This window comes from Glandiceps talaboti, chromosome 22 (genome assembly GCF_964340395.1).
Source record: "Glandiceps talaboti chromosome 22, keGlaTala1.1, whole genome shotgun sequence".
In the NCBI taxonomy this organism is placed as follows: Eukaryota; Metazoa; Hemichordata; class Enteropneusta; family Spengelidae; genus Glandiceps; species Glandiceps talaboti.
The window spans coordinates 1,142,989-1,154,921 of NC_135570.1; the positions used below are offsets into that span (position 1 = coordinate 1,142,989).

Sequence of the window (11,933 nt, forward strand, 5' to 3'; positions counted from 1 at the left end):
CTTCAGTGTATACTCCTTACAGTGCATTATGGGTAAAAGTATGTACATAGCATCAAATCTAATAAACCTTGAGTTTCATATTAAATAGAAAATGTCAGTGTTGTTTGAACTAATATGAAGAAGATTATTAATATTAGTTTTCAATTATTAAAATATCTGAGTGTCTTTATATAATATCACAGTTTAAAATCAAATAATCCAATGAATTCATATGACATTACTCTGTCAACATTGAAAGGATGAATTTTGCCTTGCGTCAGCTTGGTCTTTATTATTTGTGGATTTACTATTATAGAAATCAGACTATAGACAAACTAAGATAGACACAGACTAAAACTATTGTTGTTTGTGGTAGATTACACAATTGGGTAATAGCAGGTGTTTTGGATGTAATCACCCAGTAATCAAGATAGTATATACACTGAATGATGTTGAATGTATGGCTACTTGAGAAAAATGTAACTGTAAGTACATCAATGTTCACTGTTATCTGATATCAACATGTCATAACAATAGTGTTTAAAGTTTGTATCTGTCTTAGTAAACCGAGACCTCAGTTGCCAGAGTAGTATATCAACCCATAACAATAGTTTTAGTTTGTGTCTATCTTAGCAAACTAGGACCTCAATTGCTAGAGTAGATCACAACAATAGTTTTAGTTTGTGTCTATCTTAGCAAACTAAGACCTTGATTGCCAGAGTAGTATATCAACACATAACAATAGTTTTAGTTTGTGTCTATCTTAGTAAACTAGGACCTCAGTTGCCAGAGTAGTATATCAACACATAACAATAGTCTTAGTCTGTGTCTATCTTAGTAAACCGAGACCTCAATTGCCAGAGTAGTATATCAACCCATAACAATAGTTTTAGTTTGTGTCTATCTTAGTAAACTAGGACCTCAGTTGCCAGAGTAGCATATCAACACATAACAATAGTCTTAGTCTGTGTCTATCTTAGTAAACCGAGACCTCAGTTGCCAGAGTAGTATATCAACCCATAACAATAGTTTTAGTTTATGTCAATCTTAGCAAACTAGGACCTCAATTGCTAGAGTAGCTCACAACAATAGTTTCAGATTGTGTCTATCTTAGAAAATTAAGACCTTGATTGCCAGAGTAGTATGTCATACATAACAATAGTGTTAGTTTGTGTCTATCTTTAATAGTTTGCCTATAGCCTGATTTCCGTAGTAGTATATATCTTTGATTGTCAGTATTCAGTAATTAATCAAACAGTTCAACAACCTTTAAGACATTTTAACATTTTTTACTGTTTTGTAGTCTTGTAAGTATAAGTTAGTAATTAACCAACCAATGTAGTTGTCGTTTAGTTGTGTTAGTATCAATCTGATTAAAATCCGATGTAGATGTCGGCTAATCATTCATTGCTATTTTACCTTCATTATTTTGCTTGAATTGACCTTCGTAGTACATGTTTACGTTTTTATCCTGCTCGCTTCCTCTAGGATAAAAACGTAAACATGTACTAGAAGGTCAATTCAAGCAAAATAATGAAGATAAAATAGCAATGAATGATTAGCCGACATCTACATCGGATTTTAATCAGATTGTGTTAGTATATACCTACATATAGATGTATGTATGTCTAAAGCTGGTACGTAGGGTAAAGTATATTCAATATTAGATAGACCCAGGATTGCTGTACAGACAATTTGAGTCTTACAGTTGTGCAATAATTTATTTTGAATATACAATAACTTGATCCAAAGTAACACATTTTAGTATTTAAATTCTCTTACCTTGTTACATTCATTAGCCTATCTGTAGACTTGAATGACTAACACTTCTACCCTATGTCAGATTTCCTTACTGACATTTTGATTTTCTGATTTTCACTCATCCTCCAAGTCAACAAACACTCTTTAGATATCATATGGTAGACTAAGACTACATATTATGGATTCATCATGTGCATCTGATTGCATAATTTAAATATGTCTAATTATGTATTCGACCAATCAGGTTCTGTGCAGGAATGCCAGTCTAGACTACCACATCTAAAGAGTGTGTGTAGAGGATGAGCGAAAATTCAAAAATATCAAAATGTCAGCTAGAATAGTTGAAATAGTGTAGTAGTATTAGTCCTTCAAGTGTATAGATAGGTTATGCAGCCATTAATAAGATTACATTATTTTAATCAATTCAAATTTAATGTTAAATTTTATCCAAATTTTATCCAAACTTTTCATTTTCTGGTAACATTTTTCTGTTTTCTAGAGTATCTGATTCAAGTATTAGTTCATCTTGTCAAATTATAGATAAAATCGAGTACAACAGTATCTCCTGCCCCATAATCCATGGTGTTTAATTTTTATTATCTAAAAAGGAATTCTGCTCTTAATTGCAAAAAATGACAAATTCAATTTAAAAACATTAGATTTCCAGAGAGTTTGTTAAATTTGTCAAGCTTACTTGATTCATAAAAACCTGAACCTTGTGGAAGCAAAGTATGTTACTTAATGGCTGAACACCACATGCAAATTAGTTCATTAATATGCAAATCTTACATCTAAAGCTTTCAGATTTAATTATTGTGTATTTCTCATAAACTTGATGTTGAGTCCATCATGATGTCAATATTTTAATTGTAATAGTTCCATCTGAAAACAAACAGCCACAGGAATGACGTGAGCTTATAACAGTTTCATTTGCATATATTTTAGCAAACAACAGTCGCATAAAATTTTAACTTTGTCTATATGCAAATAAGGTTATCAGAATGCAAAGACTTGATGTTTTCAGACTTATAATTGTTTTCCTATTCAAAGCACTGAATCTTCTTGTAAAGTCTGACTTCTATCTTGTGAGAACAGAAACCATCAAATCTAATGTCTCAATGTTGTAAAAATGGTTCATGGACTCATAAGACATCCATTTTATTTTCTGGATAAAATGACCATAAACAAATGTGATATAGTTCCTGTATAGGCTTCAAACAGATACTGCAATATTATTGATTGTATTGAATGTGAAATATTTACATTAAGAATGCTGCTAAATGTTGAATGATAAAGTGTAGATTCTCCATCAATGCATCTAGCTGCAAAACTAACCATTACTGAGTTAGTTGTTATGCAAATGACCTCATTAGAATGCATATTTCACATACTGATTTAATTGTTATTCGAATGACCTCATTACAATGCATATTTTGCATGGACACAAAGCAGCTGATATTTATTTCTAAATTGTAACATATTAGAAGGTTTTCAATTGTAACATTCATATTGGGATGTTTTAAAATGTAACACTCACATTTTTATGTATCATTACTAAAAAAAACAGCTAATTAACTTTGTGTATAGACTGTAAGATACGTTGTGACGTTTCACCCTCACCAGCCTCCGCTCGAGGTAGGGGTTGACCGATGTGTGAGGGTGCCCCATCATGGCGTACCTTACAGACTACTTTCTGTATCAATATGTTAGAAAAATAACTAATAAATGTTTATTTATACTTAAGTACTGAAATATTGTCATGGCAGTTTCAAGATCTTCATCCCCCAATGCAATGTTAGATAATTGTCTTATTTGTCTTGCCTTCAAAACAGTAGCCTTGATATTGTAAAGTATTTGTTTGTCAGTAATTTGCATGTAAATGTTTTTAAACCAGATTATTGGCCACCTGGAAAGACTACGCTGTATCTGATGAATACAAACGATGTACTGGTAAAACAGTAGCTTAAATATCAAACAGCATTTGTTAAGTCAGTAATTTACATTACACAGTTTGTGTATCAAATTGCTACCTGCCTGGATAGAATATTGTTAAGTTTACTAGAAATACTGGAACTATACAACAAGGATCATATCACAAATCTATGTCATTGAATTGTATACAGTAAAAGCTGAAGAAGGCTGAGAGATTTAATCGAAATATACTACTAGGTTTATGCCCTGAGTTCAGAACAGGAGTAATACTATATGTGATTCTAGAGCAAGGAAACTATGTTTATGGTTTTATTCTTAACTTTTATTTAAACAAATGATGTCAATATCTTATTTGTAAACCAGTAATTTGCATATAAATATTTCAATATCAGATTACTAACTACGTAAACACATTCGTTCAGGTTACTGACTATGTCAACGCATTAGTTCAGGTTACTAATTATGTAAACACATTAGTTCAGGTTACTGACTATGTCAACGCATTAGTTCAGGTTACTAATTATGTAAACACATTAGTTCAGGTAACTGACTACGTACATACATTAGTCATGATTAAACAAAACAGTGAAACCATATACACAGATACATCATCATAAAGTCATTATGAATATTAATTTCCTTCCTATCCAGTACTGTACAAAATAGTAAAAAGAATACTCTTAGTATTAAAAATGTTTTCACCACTAGAAAATTTTGCAATTGTACAGTCTTCAGCTAGTTCTCAAAGACTAATTTTTACTAATTACCAGACTGGTACATTGTGTTTACATGTATGTACAAGGAGGTATTTTAGTCACTACTTATTTTGACGGTTTTGTTGTCCAGCAAAATAAGTGAAAATAAGTCTTTAATGAACATATCCAGGTTTACAATATAACTCAGTAGCATGTACTGTTTGATTCAGCATATCTGTATAAATTTATATAAAATTATCATTACTTTAATTTAATATCTTTATGATGATTTTGATTAGATAATTACCAGTGCACACCTAGAATTAATTTCAGTTGAAAGTTTATGCAAATTTTTAACATTATGCATGGGATTATCTCATCAGTTTAATTTTTATTATTTTATTTGTAAGATAAAAATCCAGTTACAAACAACAAAGTAAGTACATAAAACATGCATTTCAAATATCATTGTGACGTCTTTCAATCTGTAAGTAAATTTTAAGTAACTTTTAACATTAACATAATCCACAATTATGCAAATAATCTTATCTGCATATTTAAGAAGTATTAACAATTGTTGCACATTAACATAATCCACAATTATGCAAATAATCTTATTTGCATATCTAAGAAGTATTAACAATTGTTGTACACTTTGAAATGTTGTATTCTATGAACCTATACAAGCTTCAACAGGGACATTTTTGTCCTTCAAAAAACCAAAGATATATTAACTGAAAATATGTGAATTACTTATAAAAAGACATTGTATCTGTTATTTAGTGGTCAATATTATCTGTAGGTATTGTAGTTGTCAGTTTGAATCTTGAGTGAAAGTTTAGTTTTGAATTTGTCACCATGTTAAAACTGTACTCGTTGTAACTGGTGTATTATTTTATGATCAGAAAACCACAATATATTCACTGAAAATTGTTAAAATGCCAAATGTTAGACAAAAATTAGATTTTAATTTGTTGTCGATATTATCCATAAACACTACAGAAACAGCTTTAAATCATGAACAATTTGGATGCCGACCCCAGAAATCAATTTGATTTGATTTATTGTGGATACAGCTACAAAAATATGTTTCCCTACAGGTGATGCAATATTATTCACGGTGTACAATATTGCAAATACGTTATTATACACAACAAAACATTTTTTTTTAAAAACGTTCTGCAGCTTGAGCAACTTGAATGTTTATGTTCAGTATGTTTGTATATTTGCAGTTCTATACACTGCTATGCTAATGAGATATAGACTATTTGCATATGTTTGTCAACATTTGCATAATATATACACACCATCTGGTATTAGTTCTCATGGACACCAAGTACATCCAGAATAGAACATCTCTATTTGTAAGAATCATATATCTGTGATTTTCATCACTTTCTAAACCATATACCATTGCTCTACTTTACCACTAGGGGGCAGTGTTTATTCAATAAGTGTATCAGCCATCTGAGAGTTGTACAAGATTTCAAGTCATAAAGTAATGTGCAATAGCATTAATTAGTAATAGTCAAGTTTTCATTTTATACTTGTATTCTGATATAATGAATTTCTTTGTTGAAAATTTTATAGATTAGGGTGTGGTAAGTTTTCCTATTATAGCAGGGTGTGAACATTCAGCTAAGAATCACAACTGTTTTCAATTTCTGTGTCACTAGCAAGAATTGAAAACAGTTGTGTTTTGATGATAAGAGTGGATTGGATGTCTCTGACCATGAAAGATGAAATACAAGACTTTCATTGTCTCAAGTCAGTCAGTCAGTTTTTCCACTCTCCTCACAAAAATGAAATGGCCCTGCAGGTGTTTTGTTAAAATGATGAAAGACTTGTGGGAATATGTTGTATATTATATTAGAGTATAACTGTAACAAGTTGTAATTTATGTTAATTTATGAATGTTGTAATTTTCAATAGAAACATTCTTGTAGTATTTTTACTTGACTTTACAGCAGACATACAGAGTACTTTTTAAGATGACGTAGAATCACATCAACATGTAATAGTTCAGGTACACTTTTAACTCAGAGTCCATGAACATGTTTTCTTGCAATTTCTTCTCACTTTGGTTCGAGAAAATTGAACAGTTTTCCTTGGAATTAACAGAAAACTGAAGTTTTCCTAAGATGTGTGATAGAGAGTGCTAGTCCCTTCCCAAGATGCATTGCACACTGTAAACACAAGAAAATGTGACTCCTGAATGGGGAGAAATAATTGTTTACTAATTGTTGTCTAAAAATGTACAAAAAAATTAGCCTTTTTATGGCACTGAAATGACTGACTTATTCTGCTTGTTCAGCTAGCTGTAACAATTACGGTTTGAAAATTGACACAGTTTGCCTCATCTCCCAAAAGCCATTAACAGAATACCTCTATAGCTGATTGTCACAGTGGGGAGTGATTACATACGCCACACTGTTTGATTTTCAAAATTATGGAATCACTTGCCACTGTGACTAATCAACTGTAGAGGTATTCCGCTAAAGGCTTTTTGGGGTGTGGCTAATGTGTCAAACGTAGTAAGATAAGCAGAATAAGACAAATGCTATCAGAGTCAGTCATTTAGTGCTGTAAACAGGTTATGTAAAAACTTACAATTATGACATAGCCATGTTCCATGAATTGATAACAGAAGTGATATCTATGTTATTTGTGTTGTTATGAAATATGTCCGTAAAGATTTCAAAAGACTTGACATAAGTTGAAAGTAGAAATGGAAACATGTCAACACCACTTTAACAGAAAGTTACAAAGAACATCCAAATATTTGAAGACACAGCTACTCCCAAAAACTATCATGCAACTTGTGTCATATGTGTAATGCCTCTTGGACAGTACAAGTCAGTTGTACATTACAACCAAACACACACACATTGTTGTCAATGCATAACTAGTATTTGGTTTAACTTGACAATAGTTGTAACTTGTAGAGTGCACTTGTCATCGAAAACAATCCTCACAAAATGTATTTGAAAAAAGTTTGTATGATAAAGCAAAAAAGAAAAGAATTGTTTCTGGTAAGGACAGTTTGTCTAAAATGGTGTGACGACACAATTTTTTTTTATTAACAAACATGTCACTCAGTCTACTATTTATGGCAGTTACTGTTCTTTTTATTTAGTACTTCAGAGCAAGTGTGTATGTGGGGCAGATGTCATTTGCTTGTTCATGATTGGCTCTGCAGTTATCTTCACTGAAGTAGGAGGGGTATTTTTATGTTTCCCCACGGATCTGCAGACTTCATGGGCTGGACAAACACACACACAAAAAGACCGATGCAGGGGTATTTAAGTGATGCACATGCTGACCAGAAACAATTCTTTTTTTGGGCCTAAATTTAGTAGAACTAGTTGTAACATGTAATGGGCAGTTATCATTGAAACCAATACAAATTGGTAGAAATGCAAATGATGTGAATGAGACGTCATAATTGTAACCTGTAGAGGGCACTGTTCATAATCTATTAAGTTTTCATGTATTTTAATTGAGATGAAATGTTTCTATTTATTGTGTCTATTGGTTCAGATTGTAGCCTTCCATGACACTTTACACTTATCACAGTTAATCACATTGTAGCATGATTTGTATATTTTGTTCAACAATACTATAGGAATAAATTCAAATGATCTAGTCTAAGTACTTTGATTTTTAATATACATGTACATTTATTTGATTTAAATGTCTACATTCTAATTCCATATTTTCATTACCAATTATCCCATAGTCTCAGTTACCCAGACTCTCACCACTAGGGGCTGTCCTACACGACCACCTAGATGAGAGTCTAGGGCAACCATAATTCCAACTACCTCGTGCCGGGAGTCACACGGTACATTTCTACCAAGTCATAAAAAATGGGCTTACGAGTTTATTGTAATTCAGATGTATCACTCCCTTGTGAAGTGATAACCTGTCGCGAAAGTACCTAAATCGTTTAGCCTGCAGTGTTGGATGCAAAGTATTCCCCAGCATGCACTACTGTGTAGAAGCTACTTCCTGCATGGGCGATTTGGAATCTTATTTCCCCTGACTCTGATAGTCTGGGTAACCAAGACTAATTACCCAAGGTTCATTACCAATGACCTATGGGTTTATTACCAGTGAGCCTTTACATGGTTTTATTGCTCCCCTTCCTCCAAACTTTACATTCTACATGTACTGTCTGATCATGAGGGTAAAATCATCTCTGTCCTCAAGGGACTATTTGTCACCCCAACACAGACTGTTTTCTGCCTCGGGAAACAGTCTATGATGGTATTGCCACTCTGTTTGTTTGTCCCTCTCCCTGTCGCTGTTTCTGTTGTCAGGCTCTGTATATACATGTAACTCTGTCTCTGTCTAACTGTCTCAGTCTCTGTCTGTCTGTTTGTCTCTCCCTTTCTCTCCATCTCTGTTTTTGTTGTCTGGCTCTGTATATAACTGTCTCTATCTCTGTCTGTCTGTCTGTCTGTGTCTGTGTCGTCTGTCTTGTCTCTCTCGCATCACTCACATACACACACAAGAATTTTAGGAGGGCATTAAGTTACTCCATGGGCATTGAGATTTGTACAATACAAACAATACATTTATTGTCATAAAAAATGTAGAAAACTTCATTTTACATGTCAATGAAATGCTGCGTAGATGTAACAAAGCACAACAAGAAATGTTACAATTGTACACCATCTGAATAGCTCTAATGGCTGTAGGTTGAATCTATGCAGAGTTTGGTGATGACTAATGCAATATATACCATAATATCATTATATTTTACTGGACTGCAATGAATGAATGTGAAAACTGTTGACACTGAAGGTCTGTTGTGATGTCACCCCTTACTGGTAGTGGTATGAGTAGAGAGGTATTGCAGTCTAAAAGTGCAATCAACTGTGATTTGATATTTCAAATCACCTTATGTCATAGAGTTGTAAGATATGACATTCATGTCACGTTATCAGCCAGTATTCATGTGTGGTTGAGAAGCCTGATAGGGCTGAACAACATGACATATACCACAGTCTATATGTCATACAATTACCAAAATTGACTTGTTATGGAAATTACAAGATACCCTACGAATACACTTATTGTCATTGAGGCTTGCCATGTAAAACTCAAATACATATATCCGTAGATGTCAAATTAACTTTGTATTATCTGCAGCGGTGAATGGACTCAGTTCTGCACCACATCTCTCACTTTGTAACATAGTCCGGGGAACCGAAGTAAACAAAGCGTGATATTTCTCCAAATGTTGTATTCAGTTGTTTGATATTGACATCATCAAAATCAGGAATTAAGTGAGGGTTGTCTTCTAGACTATTCTTGTACATCTTCATCCAGACATGGATGGAGAAATGGTGAAGTTTCCAATCAAAATGACCATCAAAAATTTCCTTCCATTGCAAATATCCTGGTTTCACTAAACTATCTGGTTCAATATGGACGAGATGTTGATGACTCTCAACGAGTTCATGAAGTTTTCTGACCGAAGAACAAGCGTAACAGCTTGGATCATATGAACGATATCCGTCATAGATAATATCGAGGAATAACAGTCCTTTCCTTGCGACTACAATACCGTTATTTATGGTGGTGTCATCCTGTCGTGCTACTACGCAGTCATAGTACCTTAAAGGTTCTAATGGTGCCAGAATGATTACATCTGTATCAATATATACACCACCCATCTCAGATAAAATGTGTAACCTAGCAACATCTGCTTTGTGTTCCGGCCATCTTGGTGTTAGTCCAACTCCGAACACATCTATTGGTGGCTTTCTTTTCACGACTTCTAAGTTTGTTATCTTTGCCTTTGCTTCGTCCCACCACCTTCCTTTGGGTTCACAATCAGTATGGAATAGAATTAAGTCTGCCTTCATTACTTGAAAAGCACTGAGCACACTTATTAAATTTACAAAAGTAAATTCATGACAACTAAACCAGATAAAATGTGCAATGTTTGGTACCACTCTAAATTTGTTTGGTTTCAGACCTCCATATTCGTAATTCTGTTTATCCACGTCCCCAATTACAGTGTATGTTTTCAGCGCATGCTCAAACGTAATATTATCTCGTTCCGGTTGTCTTTCCAGTGCGTTCACATTTTCGATCATCAGTTTCCTACTTTTGTCGTACATATCGGGTACTGCCTGACCTTTAACCTTTTTGTAATACTTGTATGGCTTAATCTGAAAATAAACAAGAAATTACCTCATTTCCAGTAATCAAATAATTCATTGTCATATTGTGACAATCCTGACATCCTATAATTACAGTTGCAGAAACTCAGTTAATATTTTGCAGTTTTGAAATAGAAATTGCCTGTGAACTCAATTATCAAACACTCTTCCAGTACTTACATGGAGAAAATACTTCGACAACTTTCCACTATCAAACTGAGTTTGTATTTCAAATTGTAGCCAAGGTATATACGGCGCCCTCGTTTTGTATTTATTTGATACCTTTGTTTTTACTCGTGCATTTCCTTTGACCCCGCCTTTGACTGGTACTAGCCTCATTAGTGTAGTTCCTGACGACCGTGTTCCGAAATGACTATGTAGCTATAGTCTAGTTCCTGACGACCATGTTCCGATTTTACATTACGTTATCTTTACACATTACTAATGTGTAAAGATAACGTAATGTAAAATCGGAACATGGTCGTCAGGAACTAGACTATAGCTACATAGTCATTTGTGTGATACGTGATACTGCAGCTATCCAGCAATTCTTCTAACCGCGACATTCAAAATAGTATTTCTGAACTACGTCTATAATTTCGTGCTTATATCTTCGCGAGCTTAATATTAAAGGTTCTCGTGCTTCATATTCGATTGACGAGAAGGTTCTCACTTCACACACTTGGTTGGCACGGTTCTCGTGTTTCGTATTCGATTAGCGACACTCCGGGTCGCCCTCTAGTGGCGAACTTAGCAACAGCGCCGCGCCAGCACCTGTGGGTACGACATCATGGCGTTTTATAGCCAAGCCATGTTGACATAACATTGATAAATCTCGCCTACTTTGAATAGAGTAAACACATATCTGGTTTACCGATCGCGAGAAACCGTTTAGCTAGTGAATTTACAAAGCCAAACGAAAATATCTCAGTTTGAAATCTTTAATATGAGTTCATCATTTCGTATCATGTTTTTTCTTATTTCAACATTTCGAGTAAGGCGTCGATGTGACTGCATGACGTGACGATAGTTACCAGTTACCTCATTTCCCCACGTGTAATTAGTGAACCTGTCATTAGTGAACCTGTCAAATATTTTCAATAACGGCCATACCCGCTTTATCTAAAGTACATAATGCACATGTTTATCAGGACAAAAAATAAATGTTTTCTCTTCAAATCGAAATACATCATTCTAATTGTGCCCTGAATTATTTTACACGGCCATAGTTGATGTCGACGTGATCAGTATGTACCTCGGATTTATTGTATGTACAGTTTTATACCGTGGGTTACATAGCGTGTTTGTACTAAACCGTCTGAAATGATAAAATCATAACTAACCTGACCAAATTTATCCACAGCAGGTGCAAATTCATTCCATTCGTACC

General features: G+C 33.8%; 1 protein-coding gene across 1 annotated transcript; it reads right to left on the reverse strand.

Moving 5' to 3' along the window:
• Positions 1 to 9,556: 9,556 nt before the first annotated feature.
• On the reverse strand, positions 9,557 to 10,243 carry LOC144452381 (uncharacterized). The gene has a single exon (XM_078143473.1). The coding sequence runs from the start codon at positions 10,241 to 10,243 to the stop codon at positions 9,557 to 9,559; it is 687 nt and encodes a 228-aa protein (XP_077999599.1).
• Positions 10,244 to 11,933: the final 1,690 nt, after the last annotated feature.